General features: G+C 40.7%; 1 protein-coding gene across 1 annotated transcript in view; it reads right to left on the bottom strand.

Moving 5' to 3' along the window:
* Positions 1–20,592, bottom strand: part of PITRM1 (pitrilysin metallopeptidase 1) — a 35,436-nt gene extending 14,844 nt beyond the window's left edge. The window contains exons 1-15 of the mRNA XM_060782538.2: positions 20,449–20,592; positions 15,979–16,090; positions 13,316–13,422; positions 10,923–11,074; positions 10,095–10,209; positions 9,489–9,585; positions 7,970–8,130; positions 6,857–6,983; positions 6,266–6,354; positions 4,424–4,552; positions 3,687–3,800; positions 3,094–3,190; positions 1,773–1,907; positions 1,296–1,434; positions 346–462 (exon numbers count right to left, since the gene is read on the bottom strand). Coding sequence (XP_060638521.2) covers positions 346–462; positions 1,296–1,434; positions 1,773–1,907; positions 3,094–3,190; positions 3,687–3,800; positions 4,424–4,552; positions 6,266–6,354; positions 6,857–6,983; positions 7,970–8,130; positions 9,489–9,585; positions 10,095–10,209; positions 10,923–11,074; positions 13,316–13,422; positions 15,979–16,090; positions 20,449–20,486 — 1,729 coding nt within the window. The 5' untranslated portion in view covers positions 20,487–20,592. The remainder of the gene's footprint in view (positions 1–345; positions 463–1,295; positions 1,435–1,772; positions 1,908–3,093; positions 3,191–3,686; positions 3,801–4,423; positions 4,553–6,265; positions 6,355–6,856; positions 6,984–7,969; positions 8,131–9,488; positions 9,586–10,094; positions 10,210–10,922; positions 11,075–13,315; positions 13,423–15,978; positions 16,091–20,448) is intronic.
* Between the last annotated feature and the right edge of the window lie 2,164 nt (positions 20,593–22,756).

Genomic DNA, 22,756 nt, shown 5'->3' with positions numbered 1-22,756 from the left:
GAACTGAAGCTTTTGCTGAGTCATTACATTCATTTAACCATTTCATTACATTCATTTAACTTGACTCACATTTTTGTAATCACATTTTGGTGCAACATATTGATGCAGCTGTCACTTTTTTGTGTTGAAATCTACTTTCACTTCTGTATGGTTTAAACCAAGGGTGCTTCCAGCACCTAAACCCATAAGCAAGAGCTATTAATGTGACATGGGTCCCACCACCCATTTAGGAGGTTCTACACCAGCATGGGTGACCCAAATTAAAGGCCAACACGGATAATTGAGAAAGCCAGCCATCCATTTTTCCTATTAAGCCACACACCCAAGACTTTTAGTAAGGCTAACCTGTACGAGACATCTCCAGTTCAGTAAATGGAATCCTAGGCTCAATGTCTGAAACTTTCAAAGCCGGAAGGCAAGATGTGTCTTCTTGTTGGCTCTGAAGCTCCAGCAGCTCCAATCCTGGAAGACACAACAGAATGTTACTTAGGAGTTCGGATTAAAGCAGCCAACATCAGTCAAGTCCTTTGGCAGGGAACCTGGAAAGCAGTTCAGGAAAGCAGTTCAGGTCTTTGAAAACCATTGCAGTAAAATATTTCCCAAACAGCTATTGATTATGAATATTCCTACCCAACCCAGGTTTGATTTCTATAAAATACAAAGAGTTAAAGAGCAGAAACTGAAGACAACCTATCAATCTTTATCATTATTTACCTTCCTCCCAAAAAAACATCTTGTCCAACAAGGAATCTCAGAGTGCATCTACGCTGTAGTATTCATGCAGTTTGACAACACTATGGCTTCCAAAGCCCAATCCTACAGAATCATGGGAGTTGTAACTTTACAGGGCTTTGGTCTTCTCTCTCATATTGGTGTCTCACCAAATTGCAAATCCTAGGATTCCATAGCATTGAGCAATAGCAAGTAAAGTAGTTTTAAAATGCATTACTCCTACAATGTAAATCAGACATGGGCAAACTTCAACCCTCCAGGTGTTTTGGACTTCAACTCCCCCAATTCCTAACAGCCAGTAGGGAACTGAACTCCAAACACCTGGAGGGTCGACGTTTACCCAGGTCTGGTGTAGATGGACCCTCTGAGTAGCTACTATTAAAATCCCACCACCACTCTTGCCCAATTCACCACCTGCCTGTTTTGGAGGACATATCTTGTCTCCCCTAAACAACATGGACTTGTTGGCTCAGAATGACAGGAATTTTTATTCCACAAAACTGGACAATATCAGATTAAGGAAAGCTCATTTTTCTAGTGAAAAGGAGATGAAATATACTAACCTTTTTCATAGGTTTGTTTCTTTTCTGCCTCAGAGAGAGATTCCACCTTCTCTTTCAGCTTTGCTTCTTCCATTGCTCTTTGTTTGTCATAGAAAGCCACGTCTGGACTCATTGATAATGTCAGCCTATGGGGGTTATCCTTTTGCCCAGAGCCATGTCGAAGAAGGAGAAGGTCAAAGTGAAGAGGGTTTAGCTTTCCTCCCAATCCTACTCAACTACTGGTACAACTGATCTCTTCAATTACATAAATCCTAGCAAAATTATACTGTAAACTAGTCAAACTATTGTTAGTCTCTTGTTTGGTGGTATATGCATGTGAACATTATGCACCTGACAAATGATGTCATTTCCAGGAATATTCTGGGTCCTCCCCCTGGAGTGATAACTGCCAGAGATGAACCTTTGGAACTCCGACCTGAATTGTTCATATAGTAATTTAGTACTGATTGTAGGGTTCATACCATTATTGCATCTCACCTTGAAGTACTGCTTTACTTTCTTCTGAAGGAACTTTGGATCTTTCTTGAGGTGCTGCCTGAACTGAGCCACTTTCTCAGCAATCCTCAAATGGTCCACGGGATCTCCTTCATGGTTCCAGCAGGAAGCAATATACTTGAAGGATGAAAGTAAGGAGAGAGGAATAAAGACAGGTCAGTTCCATGTGAAAATGGCAAACATACCACAATTTAAGCATTAAATAAATTTAACACATAGATATAGGTTGAGTTGCTCTTATTCAAAAAGCATAAGACCAGAAGTGTTCTGCATTTCAGATTTTTTTAAAAAATTCTGGAATATTTTCATATACATAATGAGACATCTCAGAAATGGTACCCATAAAATCATAGAGTTGGAAGAGATCTTGTGGGCCATCTAGTCCAACCCTCTGACAAGAAACAGGAAGATCACATTCAAAGCACCCCTGACAGATGGCCATCCAGCCTCTGTTTAAAAGCCTTCAAAGAAGGAGCCTTCACCACACTCTGGGACAGAGGGTTTCACAACTGAACAGCTCTCACAGTCAGGAAGTTATTTCTCATGTTCAGGTGGAATCTCCTTTCCTGTAGTTTGAAGTCATTGTTCCGCATCCTAGTTTCTAGTGCAGCAGTAAACAAGCTTGCTTTCTCCTCCCTATGACTTCCCCTCGCATATTTATACATAGAGTCTAGGCATTTATTCATTTATCTAAACATAAAATTTGTTTACATTTATATTCCACATAGAAATCATACCTACAGCTTGAAGGTAAAGTTACACACAATGTCTTTTTAACAATTTCATGTATGAAACCAAGTGTGTGTGTTGAACCAACAAAAAAGTAAAGGTGTGATTATTTCAGCAATCCGCATGGATAGTTTTGGAGTATTTCGAGTTTCCAGATAAAGGATACTCAACATGTATGAGAATTAAAAAGGGAAAATAATCAAAACAAGGTAGGATCAAGAAGCACAGTGAGCAAAACTCTTTTATCAATTTAGTTTTGAAAACATTTGAGCCATGATTGTTATATGATGGCCCTAAAGATGTAAGATTATCTCTAAAAACTAAATGGATGTCAATATGTATGCATGTTCTCAACTTCCATCTGTTCAAAAAGTACCACCAAACCAGTTCCAGGTATGCAGTTAATATCAACTCACAAAGCAGGCATTGAAATTTACTCAAATGGCTATGATGTTCAGAGTCTTTTTGATTGACGACAACATCATCCTAGTTATAATGGACACTTATGGAAGAGAAGTTTGACTATAATTCTGAGGGATCATATGCAAGACATTTCTGAAGAAAGAACACTTACTGAAGTTAAGGCAAGCCCAAAGCTAGTTGACTGATGCTTCATCTGGATTTCAATTTTGTGTAGCAGGGCTTCAATTCTTTCATCCTCAAAACCATCCCTTGAAAAATTAAAATAGAAATAGTTAATTATAAAAACAAACTATAAAGCCACCTGAATTGTTTGAATAAATTGTTTAATGTCTTCTTTAAAAATAACATGCTTACTAACATGTTTACTAACAAACTTCTTGTATATATTCACCACACAGGCACATTTCTGATTAGAGTTCAGTTAGATATTGAAAGTAGTTTCTTCTCTATGTTGAGTACACAGGGTATGATAGTTAATCAACTGTCCATAGTCTTTAAGTATAGTTGTACTCACTGAAGTCCATAAGTCATACTTCTCTACTAAAGTCTAAACAGCAACATGCATCCACCTCCACTTAGGTCTGATGCAAACTATGTAACAAAAATGAAGCCCTTCCCACACCAAAGTCAAACTGGCAAACCAAAATGTACATACAATATAGATTAACAATTATACACATTTCCAAACAGTTAGTGGAGGCTTCAAAGGTTGCTATTTCCAACAGAAGCAGAGGCAATACTTACTCAATAACTTCATCAACAGTTCTGGCAATAATTTCCTTCACGGTGTCAATGTCTTCCTCAGAAACCCCTTGAAGGCCAACACTGAAATAAGCCTCTCGTGTTGAGGCATTAAACCTACAAAACAAGGAGAAAGGAATGTGAGCAAAAGTCCACTGTGATACCTCTCAGTGCCTGTGGGTTTCTAGGAGCAAAAGGCCACAAAATGAACTGCTCTCTGTTCCAGACCTTGGGAAGATGGTTTTTGACATAATTATATCCCAGGACAGATAAGCAAAGAGATAAAATGGTGCATTAATAATTCATTTCAGAACTACTTAACCCTATTCTGTACTAGGAAAACCTAAAAAGAACAACTCTTCTACTCCCTAATTCATGGCACTACTTCTGGTCTTCTTTAAATGCCTGGACAGGAAAATGGCAGTTGGCAGCAAGGAGTACCTTATCCTTCCACATAATTATTTTCAGTTTATCTAGAAATATATCAAAATCCATAATTTTGGCCCCAAAAATTTCCATCAACTTATGCATGAAGTCAATTTATACACGAGTATATACGAAACTTTATTCCATCTCAAAATTCCCTATACATCTCACGACAAATAAGGTTGAATGAGGTCACACACAAAGAGCAAAGTGAAGATCGCTCCTCTTTTAAATGCCCAGTCTAAATGACTGGACAATGACAAATTAAATTCAAGTTGTGGAGAAAGCTCTGTCTTGAAAGGCAGCGCACTTACCCAACATCAGGTGAAAAATCTGTTCCCAGTCCAGCCTCGATTAAAGCTTTATAAAATGGAGAATTGGGGCCACCAACCAAGAGAGAGGACAGCAAGTTTAGCGTGAATGTTTCAAAACTATTGGTAATGCTAAAAAAAAACAAAAAAACAAACAAACAGAAAGACATGCTAAGAAAAGTTTAGGATATCACTCTAGAATATACATCTGTAATCAATAATCAAACTTTGGCTCTGTCATCAATGCTTTTGACTAACATTCCACCACCATTCTGCCCTGGGTTCATATGAAGAACCAAGCCTAGGTAAAACTACCACCATGATCCCATAAGTTGTTTTATCAAGCAGTAGGTTGATCAATATTCTTCATTTATATTCCAGTCTATTTCCCCGAAGAGACTCAGAGCGGATTACAGCGATGGCAAACATTCAATGCCATTATACAATCAACAACAAAGACAAACAGTACACAAACAGAGGTAAAGGCTTCCTCCTTTTCATCTCTGGCACCTGGAGGCTGTGCTCAACTCTGGCTATGGGGAGGTGCTCTTGTGCCATTTTCCATGCTGAGGAGCCTGTTGTCCATGGATGCCTACCTGATCGTATTGCTAGCATGTCTTGCATGGGCGCCTTTTACCTTCCCAACAAAGCAGTACCTATTGATCTACTCACATTTTGTTTTCAAACTACTAGGTTGGCAGAAGCTAGGGCTAACAGCAGCTCACCCTGACCTGAGACTTTGAACTGTGAAACAAACTCCGAAACAAAAAAATCTTCTGGTCAGCAGGTTTTCTGCAGCTGGCAGTTTAACCCGCTGTGCTACCGGTATAGGTACAATGTTACTTATAACGTTGTACTTAGAGCCCTCTTTCACCTTAACTACTGCATATGGTTGTTTTTGAGAGAACAAAATTGACATACCCTATGATGCCTGGAGAAAGACAGAACTAAAAAATATCCATTCAAAGCTATAATACAAATTAGCCCTCTATAGACTGAACAGTAAAATTACAACTGCCCTTCCTTTTCAAAAGTTTATTAAAAGTGCAAAGTACTCCGAATATGGCCAATCTCAATACATAACCTTAAAGTAGCCCTGTACAGATGCACTGTACAGATGGACCGAGTCCCCTCGGGGAGACAGGGTGTGATAAAAATAAAGTTTAATTATTACAGTATGCAAAGAAAATCAGGACAATATTTTCTCTGCAAACAGACTGTGTTTCAAAGGCTTTCATAACAGGAACTATTTCCCAACTGGAAATAGCAAATACCCATATTGACTCGAGCCTAATGTGCCATCGAATCTAAAGCACACCTCAATTTTCAAAACTCCGAAACAAAAAATGTATTTGCTGGCGAATGTAATGTGCAGCAGCAAAAGGTGCACCCTTTATAATATGGTCATTACAATTGCTGCCTGCCTGGAATTCCTTCTTTAAAAACTAAAATGTTAAGAGCACCAAAACTTCCAGAAATGGAAAAGAAAACCTTGGGGTGCATCTATGCTATAGAATGAATGCACTTTAACTGCCTTGGTTCAATGCTATGGAATCATGGGGGATGTTGTTTTACAATGCATTGAGTCTTCTCTGCCAAAGAGTATGGATGCCTCACCAAACTATATATCCCAAGATAACATAGCACTAACCTATGACAATTAAATTGCAGATGACATCCCTCAAATAGGAGCTCCAGGTGCTCCTGAAGCAGCTTCTCCTATTGCTTTGACTCAACACTAAGATTACCATATTACAGAAATCTAATGCACACCCTAATTTTGGTGAGCATTTGATTCAAGTTAATACAGTATTATCACACTTTGTCACATTCCAATCCACTTACTCTGACAGGAGGTAGCTGACGCTGACCATTGTCTGCTTCTTGGCATCTGTAGCAAATGAGTCCATGCCACATTTCACATGGTGTTCTCTCTGTGAATGAGAATCCAAAGTGTTAGGATGGAAAGAAAGCTGGGCTCTCCCTGTGTGTGCATACGTGTCTTCAAGTCACTGGTTGACTTATGGCATCTCTATGAATTTCACAGGATTTTCATATGCAACAAATTCTCTGATGAGGTTTCTCCAGTTCTTTCCTTTGAGATATAGCCTGGTATTCATTGGCAGTCTCCCATTCAAGTACTAACCAGGGCTGATCCTGCTTAGCTTCCAAATGTGGAAGGCTGATTGTAGGAGAAGAGTCTCAGAACAAGTTGTTGTTGTCAGAGATAACTATAGGATCCCACTTTAGTCCACTCATTCTCCCAAGTGGGAAGGTGTGTTCCCACTTGGGATGATGTTCTCTCCAATGGATGCCTACAGATAATTGTATGACATGCTCTGCAAGCCACTTGCTGTCCAATCACACATCCTACCATCTGACACAATTACTTCTAAGAAAAACAGCAGACATTTTCATAACCAAGCAAATACTCACAGGCTTCTCCCAGGGTTTCTGTGGCGGGACAGCAGTATTTGGTTCAATTTTCTGGAATTTACTCAGGGCTTCCTCATGGATTTGTTTCAAGTGATGCTCCAATGGAAAGTTACCATATGTGAAAAACCTGTGATTGGATGCAAGGTGATTACTGCCAGTCAAAAAAGGGTGTACATAAAAAAAGGCCTAAATCTAGAAAGGCTCATTTGGATCAAATTTCAGAATTTAGCATCAACGAATGTGGCTTTAGTATCCCTTATCCAATGTTTTCAAAATTCAAAACTGCCCACATGAGTGGCTGAAATAGTGACAGCTTTGTTTTCTTATGTTCCCATGTGCACCAATGGTGTGTCATGCACAAAACATCAAACATATTGTTTGACATTACTCTTAAAGACTAAGTAAAAAGTAAAGGTAAAAAGTAAAGGTAAGGGTTTCCCTTGACATTAAGTATAATCGTGTCCAACTCTGGGGGGTGGTGATCATCTTAATTTCTAAGCCGAAGAGCCGGCATTTTCCATAGATAACCTCATGTGGCCAGCATGACTGAATGAAGTGCCGTTAGCTTCCTGCAGAAGTGGTACCTATTGATCTACTCACATTTACATGTTTTCAAACTGCTAGGTTGGCAGAAGCTGGGGGTAACAGCGGAAGCTCACTCCACTCCCCAGATTTGAACCGTCAACCTTTTGGTCAGCAAGTTCAGCAGCTCAGCAGTTTAGCCCACTGCAGCACCAGGGGACCCCAAAGACTAAGTACATAAGGTATATATGAAATATAAATGAATTCTGTGTTTAGAACCTCCAAGATATCACATTATGCACACATAATCCAAAACTCCAACCTCTAAATGGACTCAAGCATTTTGGATAAGGGATTCTCAAGCCGTATCTGTCATTTTCAAAACCAGAAGTAGAATTTTAATTGCTTCTAACGTCCTACATCTCCAACTTCTTGACACTTTTGGCAGTCTCAATAGTCATCCAGAAAAATCATAGCTAGATTTGCCAGGGTTTTAGCCATTACTGAATAAAAATACATCTCTTTCTCTTCACTGCATTAACAAAGGAGGTACCCTGGTCCTTCTCTGTTTTCTGAATAGACTTTCAATACCTTGCATTGCTGGGATGGTAGTGTGTGGCATGAAACTCCTTCAGCTGTTTCCAGGAAAGATCAGGGATGTTTAACGGATAGCCGCCAGACACAACTGCGTATGTGTGGTCAGGGAGGAGTTTGTTCTGAAGGTGCTGAGCGAATACTCTCTCATTGTCTGTCTTAAAATAAATATTTCAGTAAGAATAAAAACACTTTTCAGAAAAATATGTGACTGACGCTACTAACTGGGTAACATCTACTTTCTTTATAAAATGGCAGAAAAATCCAGGTTTCTTAGGGACACTACCAAATCTTAAGGCAATGGGGTTCAATATTGAGCAGCCTTTAGTTGTAAGGCATTTCTTGCAATTCTATGCTAAGTACAGGGCAGGCGTACTCAGCAGTTGAGTAAAGCAGCCAGGGCTGATGTTCTCATTAATTTTGGATCTGCACCCCATATGCTGCCAGTAAGTTTCTGCAGGATGTTATTGCACGAAGCTACTTTGTGCTTGGTGTTCATGCAGTGTTTCCTATATGTTAGTATACGGTCAGTGTAGACTCATATAATGCATTTTAACTGCATGGAACTGCTTTACGAGTCTACACTAACCATGTAACACAGCCGAAACTGCATTATAATGGCAGTGTAGATGGGGCCTACCTCTTCGGTATAGACTGCAGAGTTGCGCTGAAGGACCAAGATATTCCTAGAGAAGTTTTCTTTCTAGGAATCTCTATATTCCTTAGCAAAGCTCTATGGCAGGCACGGGCAAACTTTGGCCCTTCAGGTGTTTTGAACTTCAACTCCCAGAAATCTCACCCAGCTTACTGGCAGTTGGGACTTGTAGGAGTTGAAGTCCAAAACACCTGAAGGGCTGAAGTTTGCCCATGTCTGCTCTATGGTCAATTTCTGGTAGAAATTGACAACAGAATCACAGAAGTTGGCCTAGAGATTTCTAGTGAGAACATATTACTCAAATCCTGAATAATGAAATCCACAAGTTTCAAATCTGCATAGCTGGAAGGCTGGCTGTATTATTATTTGAATTTAAACATAGGGTTTTATGCTTCGCCCTGTTGCATTTCATCTTACTGTCTTGGAACTATTGCTTCACTCTCTCAAGGTCACTTTGAGTTTTGATTCTTCTTCCTACAGTGCAACATATCAACCCAACTTTTCGTCATCGGCAAAATGGAGAAAATGCTGCCAAGATCTCATCCTCATCCATAAATTAGAAACACACTGAACAGCGCGAGATCAGCACAGAACTGTACGCTTGAGACTTTCCTCAAGTTGACATGCAGATTACCATATTTGAGCTTCCTCGCCAGTATGAGAAGAAGTAGGCCTGAGGCAGGATGTACCTAGCTTTAAAAAACTACCCTTAAATCATTTTTATTCCACCTACTACCAGCTTAACATTTATAACTGTGAAACTTGGGTCTACTTCAAACGTTTACATTTTAATTTTGAAACTCAAATGTCCCCAAGCAGCAGCATTGAATGGAATGAACAAAATAATCAAAAAGGACTTACAAATGCACCCTTCATTTCATTAAAAACAACTCCTTTGAAGGTCAATGGTGTCTGTGGGTCTTTTGGGTTCTCATGTTCTAGCCTCCAGCCTTCCTGCCTGAACAGAATTAAGATACAGATGAAAATGAGTTAATATTCCTTTGGGTTGCTGTGAGTTTTCTGGGCAGTATGGCCATGTTCCAGAAGCATTCTCTCCTGACGTTTCACCCACATCTATGGCAGGCAGAGGTCGTAAGGTCTGTTGGAAACTAGGCAAGTGTAGTTTACAGATTTGTGGAATGTCCACGGTGGAAGAAAGAAGTCTTGTCTGCTTGAGGCAAGTGTGAATGTTGCAATTGGCCACTCTGATAAGCATGTAATGGCCTTGCAGCTTCAAAGCCTGGCTGATATAAACCTCACTTGCCTAGTTTCCAACAGACCCCTCAACCTTTGAGGATGCCTGCTACAGATGTGGGCGAAACATCAGGAAGGAATGCTTCTGGAACATGGCCATACAGTCCGGAAAATTCACCGCAACCCAGTCATTCCAGCTATGAAAGCCTTCAACAATACAATATTCCTTTGGATTGCATCATCATGTACAGCTGACAAAATGTGAGATCTTACCAGAAATCTAGATGTCTCAAACAAGGAAAAAACGCAGCATCCAAGTATACAGACAGGAGATTCTGAAAATCCTTAGGATTTTGGGTGGAAAATGGGTAGAGTGTGTAGTCACTAGCTGTACAGAAAAAAATGAATATATGTATACATTTATTAGTGGTTTCTATAGCTCATGTAATACAGAAAACATGCTCTAGCCTTTGCCACATCATCCTTTCCTGTATGATTGATGTTCAATCACAAGTTTCTAGAGGAATTATCTCAAGAAATGAATTCTATGGCTCTCAAACACTAAGGTCTCAAAATTATAAAAAGCTCCAGTTCCAAGACAAGAAAAGCACTAGCAAGTTTTGTAAAAAACATATCTCAATCCATATGCTGATAATCCCAGTCTTTTTTTTCTAAATGTTATGAATAGCTATGATCATGTTGGCAAGTTGACAATGTTTATCTAGTCAAAACTGTACCACTTAAGCACCAGGTTTCTAGAAGTATTATCTCAAGAAATGAATTCTAAGGTATTCCAACTATACAAAACTTCAGCCCCAAGACAAGAAAAGCTCCAAAACATGTTTTGTAAGAAATATATCTTAATTCAACCCAACTACCACCACTTGGAAGGTGAACCTTTTGTATCAATTATTTTAAATTTTATTTCTTGAAACTATGCTGATAACCCCAGTATAGTTTCTAAATGCTCAGAGTGGCAAGCTGACACTCAGCACTGGAATTAGTAATCAGATGGACACTCAAGAGACTCCTAACACATATACAATTGATCATTTACACACAAGGAAAAGCCCAAGAAGCTGTTCAGTCTCATTTGCTCACCTGTAAATGCGTTCATGAAGGTAGAGAGCGATCTGTTTAGCATTTTAAAGAAAGGGTCTCGGACGGGGTACTTCTGTGACCCACAAAGTACGGTGTGTTCAAGAATATGGGGGACCCCAGTACTATCCATGGGGGTGGTCCGGAACTGAACACTGAAAGAAGAACAGAGAAATGCTTGGGAGTTACACAGAGAAGGAAAACATCACCTGTTTGGCACAAGTCAGCCCACGCGAAGCAGGTGAACATAGCACTGAATGAAACATGCAGAATAATCACAGGATATCTCAAACTTACACCTGTTGATAAACTCTACAACAGTGGTTCTCAGCCTGTGGGTCCCAGATGTTTTGGCCTTCAACTCACAGAAATCCTAACAGCTGGTAAACTGGCTAGGATTTCTGGAAGTTGTAGGCCAAAACACCTGGGGACCCACAGGGTGAGAACCACTGCTCTACAAGCTAGCTGGTATTACCACCCCACCCCCCAATATGAGACAGGAAGTTGCTGCTGTGATAGAAATAAGGTTGAACACTGTGGAAGCCATCCACTCCATGGCTATCAGCCCCATCCCAGTAGACTCAAATCAAGGAAAAGCTTCATGAGAACCACCACTCCTCTTAACGTTCCCCCAGCAATAGCAAGAATATCCTTCTGGCCAGCTAAACCCAGGAAATTCCAACTGGATGGCCCCCCACGAGAGTCTGCCTCCAGGGGCAAAGCAAGAAGTCCTTAATCAGACTCAAGACATGGATTGTGTAGATCAAAAGTCAACCTGGCAAAATGGCACTACCTAGAAGAATCCACTACCTTGTGCAACTGTGGAGCAGAACAAACACCTCTGCGTTTGTATGCTTATCCACAATGTCTTACCTCATGTACCGAGGAAGAATTGTTTAACGCTTCAGACAATGTGGTCGCTAATGCTTGTGTCCAATTCAGCAGGTAGTTATATCTGGGCCGGGGTCTACCAAACTATTCAAAGCTCTGAACATGTTTGGTAGCTAATTTCAGCACCTTGGATAGCTCATTTAAAGCTAAGACTACCATTTGAGATTGCTCCACTGACAAAGAGCCATTGGTCTCTGCTGGCCCTTCAGGGTTTAAAGGTGTTTTTACCTTTGATGGTTTCCTTGAATATGTCAGAAAGTGAGAATTCTTTCCTAATACTCTTTGATTTTCCTTCATAGTTAATGAGGACAAAGAGCACTGTGATGTTGCTCTGATCTCAGAAAATATTTGACTCAGTGGAGTCATCTCTGCAGCAGGACATTCCCCCACTCTTTAAGAAATGCCATCCCATAAGCCTAGCATGTATTTCATTTGGCATTGACAAAACAATTACACATGGCACATTGTTGTGAAGTTTGAAAGTGGAGAGTGAAACTCTACACAGCAGAAATGTAAACATAACAATAACTATATATATCAGACCTCACACCCTCTGAGGATGCTTGCCATAGATGCAGGCGAAACATCAGGAGAGAATGCTTCTAAAACATGGCCATATAGCCCGAAAGACCTATAACAACCCAATAACTATATACACTAAGACCCCATATCCGCAAAAGATTTCTCGCAGGACTATGCTTACTCAAAACAGAAGATATGACTGAACATCATTAAAATACATGATTCCCAGTCCCAGTATACCATAAAGTTGTACTGGTGAACTACACATTCCTAGAGTTATATCCCATCTAGGACTTTGCTCATCCTCAATGGAAACTTGATAATTTCAGAGGGAAGCATACCATATGTGTTTTGTGATTATGGTGTTTTAACTGCTTTCTTGAAAAACAGTTGCCATGCGGTGAGTGTTTTAAGTATCTCCTTGCAACAGCATGATTATTAGCTAAACAGAAGAGTGCAAAATGCAGTCTGGGGGCTATTCTGTTTTTCTCACGGCCCCTCAAACTGTTAATTTCATTTTTCGAAAATTAAGAATTTGGTCCAAAATGTCCCTTAGGGGATATAGGGGCAATTTTGTCATGCTTGTCATTTTCATTTTAGGCCCAGGAGAGGACTCTTTTTCCCAACATGAACTGGCCCAGAATTCAGTTTCCAGTCACATCCCATTGGGGAAAAATGGCCCAGAGAGGTCTAAAAACATGGGAAAATTGCCTTTTGGGGGGATGGAGAAGTACACGATAGGAGTGCTCCAAGATTGCCCCCTCTTAACCTACAGGAGTTATTTACTTCTAAGTTAAAGGATAGAATAATATGGGCTCCAAAATGGAGAAATAAAACGATACTGAAATCCACTTGAAATCCAGCAACATGTATTAAAGCTGGCATCTATCTTTCCTCGAAAGCAATCAAGGGGCAAACAAGGATGTGCCCTAGTTTACCCTCATAACCATCCTGTGAGATCACTTAAGTGCAGCACTGTTTACCTGAATAGATTATTGGAATCCTCTCGTGCCACGTGCAAATACTTGGCCCCCGTCTTATCATGGCTGAGTTTAACTGCAGTTAAGAATAACTCAGGCACAGCTGTCACCTGGGAGGAGGAAAAACACACCAATTCCATTAAGCACAAACAGCAAAGCCTCGGTTAAGAGTTAAGTGACAGTCCAGAAAAGATGCACTTCATAAACAGTTGCTTGGCTCAGGGGAGTGATCAACTTATGCAGTAAACTGAATATTAATCTCTGGTGTTATGTGTTATTTACAACCTCTGAAGAAGCCTGCCATAGATGTGGGTGAAATGTCAAGAGGGAATGCTTCTGGAACATGACCATACAGCCCAGAAACTCACAGCAACCCACTGTTGTTCAAGTTGTTTCTGACTTACAGCTACTCTGATGAATGGATTTGTTTTCCCAAGACTTCTTCAGAGGATGTTTGCCATTGCCTTCTTCTGAGAGAATGTGAGATGATCAAATGAATTTCCACAGATAAGTGAGGATTTGAACCCAAGTCTCTTGGGTCGTCGTCCAACACTCAACCAATGACACCACTCTGGTTTTATAAATTGTGCAGTCATTATGCTATATAAGATTTCCAAATGTATTATTCTTGTAGGTATTGTTTGTGCAGGTTGTGTTTTGTAAGAATATGCTTCCCTAATGTATTTTAATGTTTTGTGTTTTTTAATATGCATGTTTTAATGGTCTATTATTATTATTATTATTATTATTATTATTATTTCTTCTTGCAGCAGCTGAGGATGTGATCCTTGCAGAGTCTACACTTGGGACTTTTCAATTCTGGCTTTGATGGCATTTGTTCTAATGACTTGTTCTTGGGCTGCCAGAATCAGACCCTCCGTCTCCTTTTTCAAAGTTCCATTTGTGAGCCACAGCCATGTTTTTTCTTTGTCAATTTGGCTCTCAATTTTTCCCCGGAACTGTCCATGGAGAGCCTTCTTTTGCCACTTTTCTCTTCTGCTCTGGATTGTGATGTTTTTGTTGTTGTTGTTGTCAGTTTTCTCTTCTGCTCTGGATTGTGTTGTTGTTGTTATTATTCTTATTCTTATATTTAACTGTGTTGAATTCCAATTTCAGCCTTAAGGAGAGGCAAGTAACAAATATTATTGCTGTTGTTGTTGTACATTGGTTTGTTAAACTTTGGAAATCCAACAAACTGACTCAAGTGCCTACTCTGTCATTGCAGGCTTAAGAATTAGGAGATGCAGGTAACAAATGAAATGCATTATTATTATTCTCTTTCCATTTCTCTTTCTCTTTTTATCCAGTTAGGATGGAATGTAGACATTTTCTAAGAGGTTAATCTAATAGTAGTAGTAGTAGTAGTAGTTATTATTATTATTATTATTATTTATACCCCACCCCATCTCCCAAAAAGGGACTCGCGGGGCTGTGTTACCCATTGCTGGAACACTATTGAGGTCATTTCTGTAGTAATTGAACTTGGTTTACTTGTTATCTCTGCGTGGAGTGTTGATATTAACATTCTTTGAAATATTACATGCTGCTTCTATCCTTTGTCAGAGGCATGTTAATTTCCTTTGTTAGAGGCATGTTTATTTCTCATGGCTTGTTTGGTATGAGGCTATGGCCTCTTGTATTTGTTGGCAAGACAGGAAAGCAACCTATCCATTTTTTAACAACTTAGTAAAAACAAACAGGCTAATGACCTTTGGGCGTTTCTTCATAAGGCCAATCTTTTAATTTAAAGAAAACACTTTCCTACAAAGTTGTTCAGGAAAGATACTTACTTTATTGTTTACTGACAAAGATGCACCCAGCAAAACTTTATTATGAAGATTTTAACACTGTTCTATCACATTTGTTTTTTAAAGTGGCATTTTTGCTATCTATTTATTGTTTTAAGGATTGCCACATTTTGCCCAAAAAGTTGTTCAAGTTGAATAATGGCACAGAACTGCATTATAGAACTAAAACGACTTGACAAGCCTAACATTTCAAGGTGATTTTTGTCTCCAATTGATTGTTTAAATAGATTTAATTCTTCATTTTTGTTGAGTGCATTCATTTAAGAAAGTAGTTACTTAATGTTATCTCCAGCTCAGCTTCTACTAAATAAAAACATTTCCCCAAATTGTGTAATAGATGAGAAAGTGCTGGGTGTGTTGTATAGTTTACTCTCAGTTCAGGCTGAATGCAGTGAGGCAACAAATGAGTCCTATGTTCCCATATGTATCTGAATAGGTTTTAAATGGTTTAAACTATTTGTTTTTAAAAGTCCCTTGTTTAATTCTATTTAAGGATTTTAAGTGGTATACTGCATTATTTTTAGTATTGTTTGCCGACTGGAGTCTCCTTTAAGAGGGAAAAAGCGGTATAGCAATTATGATAATGATGATGATGATACTACAATGGGCTCTAAAACACAGTGATTCCTGATTAAGTATGACCTTATATATGACATAAGGATTCCTGAAATAACCTACAAACTACAGGAGTAATGCAATAGAAAAGTTTATGTGGGGGGAAAACCTGCCCAAGTCCACCAAGATTTGTATCTTTCCATCATTCACAACACCCTTGGAGAAAAACACCGGAGTGTCCTAAATTACCAGGTACATAAGAAAAGATAAGAGACAGAAACTCTTCAAAAAGTAATATATTACCTGGTTGACTGTGAATCCATGAATGCAATCCCCAGTCTTGTACTGCAGTGCTCTTTCATTGGCAGAACTACTCTTCCACCTCCACAATCTTGGGCCAAATGACTTAGGAATACTGAAAAGAAACATAGGAAAGGAGGGTCTCTCTCTATATATACAAAATTAACACAATAGCAGCAGCATACACAGTGCTTTACAATATACAGGGACATGGCCCTGCCCCATCAACCCACAAAAGTACAAAGTAAAAGAAAACAACAAAAACACATATTTACACGGAGAACCGGATGGGAAAAATGCTTTCAAGTGGCATTTATTTATTTATTTATTTAGAACTTTTGTATACCGGTCTTCTCACCTCCAACGAGGGACTCAGGCTGGTTTACAACAGATGAGTTCATACACAATAGTTAAAAACATCACATCCTATAAAACTCTGATATAAAACACATTAAAATACAATCATATAATTACATAAGGCCAAGTTGTCTGAATAAAATCACAATCCATCACCATCCATCCGTGTGATCAAGGGTTATTGACTCACTCATCAAATGCCAGGTTCCAGAGCCAGGTTTTCACCAACTTTCTAAAGATCAGGAGGGAAGGGGCAGTTCTAATCTCCAATGGGTAGCCCCAGAGCCAAGGGGCTACCACCGAGAAGGCCCTGTCCCTCATCCCCACCAGACGCGATTGCGAGGGTGGTGGGACCGAGAGCAGGGCCCTCCAGAAGGTCTTAGCAACTTTGATGGTTCATAGGGGAGAATCTGTTCGGACAGGTAAATTGGGCCGGAGTTGTTTAGGGATTTATAGGTCAACAACAGCACTTTGAATTGTGCTCGGAAGCTAATTGACAGCCAGTGGAGCTGGCACAACAGAGGAGTAGTATGCTCCCTTTACCCCGCTCCTGTTAGTAATCTGGCTGCTGCTCGTTGGACTAATTGCAGCTTCCGGGCAGTCTTCAGAGGCAACCCCATGTAGAGAGCATTGCAGTAGTCTATACGGGATGTAACCAGAGTGTGGACCACCGTGGCCAAGTCAGACTTCCCAAGGTACGGGCGCAGCTGGTGCACAAGTTTTAATTGTGCAAAAGCTCCCCTGACCACCGCCGAGACCTGAGGTTCCAGGCTCAGCTATGAGTCCAGGATCACTCTCAAGCTGCGAACCTGCGCCTTCAGGGGGAGTGTAACCCCGTCGAGCACAGGCTGTAACCCTATGCCCTGTTCGGCCTTACGACTGACCAGGAGTACCTCTGTCTTGTCTGGATTTAATTTCAATCTGTTGGCCCTCATCCAGTCCGTTACAGCGGCCAAGCACAGCCTCCTTAGTAGCAGGTGGGAAGGAGTAACAGAGTTGGACATCATCTGCGTACAAATGACACCGAACCCCGAAACTCCGGATGATCTCTCCCAACGGCTTCGTGTATATGTTAAACAACATAGGGGACAGTACTGAACCCTGCGGGACTCCACAGTACAATGGCCGTGGGGTCGAGCAGGAGTCCCCTAGCAACACCTTCTGGGAGCGTTGACTAGGGTAAAGTCAGATAGGGTTGCAAAAAGCTGTCTTGAGAAGTTGCATGATTCCTATCCTGCTGTAAAGAGATAACCAAAGCATGTTATGTTTTCATAAGGATAAATGAAATTAATGGTTATAGTTTTGCAGCAGTGTTGGGGGTATAAGCTATATTTCCAAAAGAACTGGCAAAACCACATCTGAGTAAGATATTCCTTGCCAAAGAAAATCCTATTAAATGCATGGGGTTGCCATAAGTCAACAAGTGACCAAGAAGCACACAGATAAAGGGCAAAGCAACTCTCCTGGCTTGAGGAATTGCGCAGGGAGATAACACAAAAACAAAGTTCAGAAGGCCATAAACATCCTAACTTCTACTTCTGCAAGTGGTATCAATAAACAAAGGCTGTAACCTTACCCCAAAGTTTCCCATGGCAGAAATATCCGAGAATCAAGCAACAATCAAATGACTCATGGTAAAACCTACATTGTCAATTGAATGTTTTACACCACTTTAACTTGCATGGCTCCACACAATAGGAATGCTGGGATTTATAGGTTGGCGAGGCACCAAAACCCTTTTTATCCAGTAGCCCAAGAGTTTCCTGATGTCCCAGACTCCCACCACACTCAGCTGCCATGGAGTTAAAGCATCATAGGACTGGTAGTCCAACATATAACTCCTACAATGGGTAGGTGGGCTGGTGCAAATCAATTGTGAGGACAGGGCTGATGGATAATAATAATAATAATAATAATAATAATAATAATCTTTATTTATATCCTGCCACCATCTCCCAAAGGGAACTCAAGGCGGTTAACATGAGGCCAAGCCCAAAGGTACAATATAGCAAAATAAAATACAGACTGCAGACAACAAAAATTACATCAGAATAAAATATGTACAGCAGCAAAATAAAATAAATAAAGCCAATTAACACAATATAAAGCCATGATAGCTGCATGTGATGGGAGTTGTAACCTCGTGCATCAGTTTTTGTAGTGCAAATACACTAAAGGCACCTCACCTCTTCTGATCTTGGAAGCTAAGCAGAGTCAGACCTGGTTAGTACTTGGATGGTAACAACCAATGAATAGCAGGCCCTGTAGGGTATATTTCAGGGGAATTTTCCATACAGAGGAGTGCTTCAACAAACTACAAAGCCCAGCAGACCATAGGAAGCAACCGTGGCAGTTCAAGTGGAATCACTATGTTGTAATTCTGTAGTACGAAAAGGCTCCAGGACAGAGACAAAATGGCATGAATGATGAAGCTCTGCAAATATGTTGATGAGCCTGCTTTCGAAGGAGATGCATTTGCTTTCTTAAATGATTCCCCACACACAGCTTTGTTTTGTGCATGAAATCAAAAAGTATAAAAAAAGGCTTTGTGTATATGAAACCCGATTGAATTTTCTGTTCAGATCTGGGTGTTGAACTACAATTCTCAGAATTCCATAACATTGAATCCTGGTGGTTAAAGTGGCTGACACTGTGAAATTCTGCATTAGTTCTACAGTGTAGATGCACCTGCGGTATGATATCATGGGATTTGCAGTTCGGGGAGGGGCATTCTGTCAGGGTGCTCTAGTGTCTCCCCAAACTACAAATCCCTGCATTCCTTCAAACACAATCAGGACTGTTAAAGTGGAATAAATTGCGATATAATAGGGTATTACAACTTGCAGAAATAAGTTGATGATAGCACAAACTTTCATAGACTATACTCTTTCAACTCTATGGATGCAGATACAATGTAGCTTGTCATAGTTCAATACTATATGGAATGAATGAGAGTTATAGTTTCACAAGGTCTTTAGCCATCTCTATCATACTCATAGCTCAACACTATGAAATCATGGGAGTTATAGTTTCACAATGTCTTCAGCCTTATGTACCAAAGCTCAACATTATGGAATCATGGGAGTTATAGTTCCACAAGGCCTGTAGCCTTGCGGAACTATACCAAAGCTCAACACTATGGGTTCATGGGAATTATAGTTCCATAAGGTCGGTACCAAACCTCAACATTTGGGAATCATAGGAGTTATAGTTTCACAATGTCTTTAGGTTTCTGTACCAAAGCTCAACACTATAGAAACATAGAAGTTATAGTTTCACAAAGTCTATAACCTTCTGTACCAAAACTCAACACTATAAATTCATAGGAATTATAGTTCCAAAAAGTCTTTAGCCTTCTGTACCAAAGCTCAACACTAGGGAATCATAGGAATTATAGTTTCACAAGGTCTTTAGCCTTCTGTGTCATAGCCCAACACTAGGAAAACATCAAGAGTTACAGTTCACAAGGTCTTTAGCCTTCTCTACCAAAGCTCAACACTATAGATTCATAAGAGTTATAGTTCCACAAGGTCTTTAGCCTTTTGTACCAAACCCAACACTACAGATTCATAGGAGTTATAGTTCCACAAGGTCTTTGTCTTTAGCCTTCTGTATCATAGCTCAACACTTGGAAAACATTGAGATTTATAGTTTCACAAGGTTTTTAGCCTTGTATACCAAACCCAACACTACAGATTCATAGGAGTTATAGTTCCGCAAGGTCTTCAGCCTTCTGTACCAAAGCTCAACACTATGGAATCATGGGAGTTATAGTTCCACAAGGCCTTTATCCTTCTGTACCAAAGCTCAACACTACAGATTCATAGGAGTTATAGTTTCACAAGGTCTTTAGTCTTCTCTGCCAAAGAGTGCTTCTCCAAACTACAACTCCCAGGATTCCACAGTATTGAGAGCCACGAGAGTTAAAAGTTGTGTCAAACTGCATTACTGAGATACTGTAAAGGCAGCCTTTGGTTCTAGGGTTCTACAGCTTCCTCGTGCTTTAGGAGAGGCGCCTCTGAGCATGGGCAGAGTGGTTTTCCATTAGTAGAGCGGGTTGGAAAGCCTGATACCGGGGAAATGACTCGATCTTCCCCCTCCCCGCTGCTTCCTTACCGGCCAAGGCCTTTCAGGGACAGCCACGGGCCCCACATGGCGCCAAAGGGAAGACACCGGGTTGAAAATGGGAAGGACCGCGCGCTCTCGGCCCGTACTTGCCCGGCGCGCTCCGCTCCTAGTCTTGGGGATACTGCGCATGCGCAGGCCTTCCTCCAGAGGAGGCCGGGCTGGGTCTAGCTGTGTTGTTTTCCCCAAAAGGGGCGGGGCTATCCGGGAGTTGTTGTTGAACTACGACTCCCAGAAGCCTTAGCGATCCGATCCTGTTGTGAGGCGTGCTGGGAAATGAAGTCCGAAGTCCCCTCTGTGTCAGGAAAGCTTTGCAATGGGGGAATTGCCTGTATGCCAGTATGTGTCTGAAGTTTCTTTTAATTTACATGCATAAACATTACATTTTAAAGAAAGTGCAAACATTAACTAAAGCATTAGGGACAAGCATTGATTTCTTTGCTGATCAAATAAGCATGTTTACAGGGTTTTAAAGAGCGTTTTCTCCCTTTTAATTGCATTTTACTCCAAAGTCTTTGCAGTTCAATCTTTAAATCCTCATATCGTGTGGGCATTTCCAGTTACTTCTCATCAATTCTGCTATCACCTGGGATTGCAACATTGATGATCCATACTTTGATCTCCCTCCCCCCCCCCCCCCCCCCCCAACACACACACTATTGTCATTATCATCTCCATGATGACATGATGGCAACAGTCTTGGACAGCAATGGCTCCCAAAGTGACCCATTTAAGGTGGAATCAGGTGTCAAACAGGGATGTGTTATTGCCCCAACTTTATTCTCCATCTTCATCGCTATGATACTTCACCTTGTTGATGGGAAGCTTCCCACCGGAGTGGAAATCATCTATCGGACAGATGGCAAGCTATTCAACCTCAGCAGACTGAAAGCCAAAACCAAGGTCACAACAACATCTGTTATAGAACTCCAGTATGCTGATGACAACGTCGTCTGTGCGCATTCAGAAGAAGATCTACAAGCCACTCTAAACACCTTTGCAGAAGCATACGAGAAGCTCGGCCTGTCATTGAACATTGAAAAAACCAAGGTGCTTTTCCAGCAGGCACCAGCCAACCCCTCTCCAATGCCAGTGATACAGCTTAATGGTGTAACATTAGAAAATGTTGATCATTTCCGCTACCTTGGCAGCCACCATTCCACCAAAGTCAACATCGACGCCGAAATACAACACCGCCTGAGCTCTGCAAGCGCAGCATTTTCCCGAATGAAGCAGAGAGTGTTTGAGGACCGGGACATCCGTAGGGATACCAAGGTGATGCTGGAAGAAGCAAAGACCACCAGCATTGAAGCGATGGTCCTCCGCCACCAACTCCGCTGGACCGGCCACGTTGTCCGGATGCCCGACCACCGTCTCCCAAAGCAGCTGCTCTACTCCGAACTCAAGAACGGAAAACGGAACGTTGGTGGGCAGGAAAAGAGATTTAAAGATGGGCTCAAAGCCAACCTTAAAAACTCTGGCATAGACTGTGAGAACTGGGAAGCCCTGGCCCTTGACCGCTCCAGCTGGAGGTCAGCTGTGACCAGCAGTGCTACAGAATTTGAGGAGGCACGAGTGGAGGGTGAAAAAGAGAAACGTGCCAAGAGGAAGGCGCGTCAAGCCAACCCCGGCCGAGACCGCCTTCCACCTGGAAACCAATGCCCTCACTGCGGAAGAAGATGCAGAGCAAGAATAGGGCTCCACAGCCACATACAGACCCACAAGAATATTGGAAGACAATCCTCCTCGGAAAGCGAGGGATCGCCTAAGTAAGTTATCATCTCCATATCAATCTTTATTAACATTGGTACCATTCTTTCTTTTGTGTATTTTGTTATATGTATTTTAATACTATTGTATTTAATCTGTCGTTTTTAACCAGGTTGTACGCCACTTTGATCCCTGAGGAGAGGCAGGTAACACATAAAATTACCATAGTAATAATAATAATAATAATATCATCATCATCATCTCCATTTCTGTCCCTATTAAAATTGGTGCCAGCCTTTGGTGTGTGTGTTTTTATATATGTATTTTAACAATATTATATTTTATCTATCTGTTTTGAGTATGTTGTACTCCACCTCGAGGAGAGGTGCTTTACAAATAAAATAATAATAATAATAATAATAATCTCTATTTCAGTATTTCTTAGTATTGGTGTTGGTTTTTGCTGTATTTTGATATAGGTATTTTAATAGTATTATATTTTATCTATCTGCTTTGACTATCCTCCTCCTCCTTTCCTTCTTCCTTTTCCTCCCCTTCCTCCTCCTCCCAAATGGATGTAATTCATGGG

This window comes from Anolis sagrei, chromosome 6 (assembly GCF_037176765.1).
Source record: "Anolis sagrei isolate rAnoSag1 chromosome 6, rAnoSag1.mat, whole genome shotgun sequence".
NCBI lineage: Eukaryota > Metazoa > Chordata > Lepidosauria > Squamata > Dactyloidae > Anolis > Anolis sagrei.
This window is presented reverse-complemented; position numbering and strand designations above follow the sequence as displayed.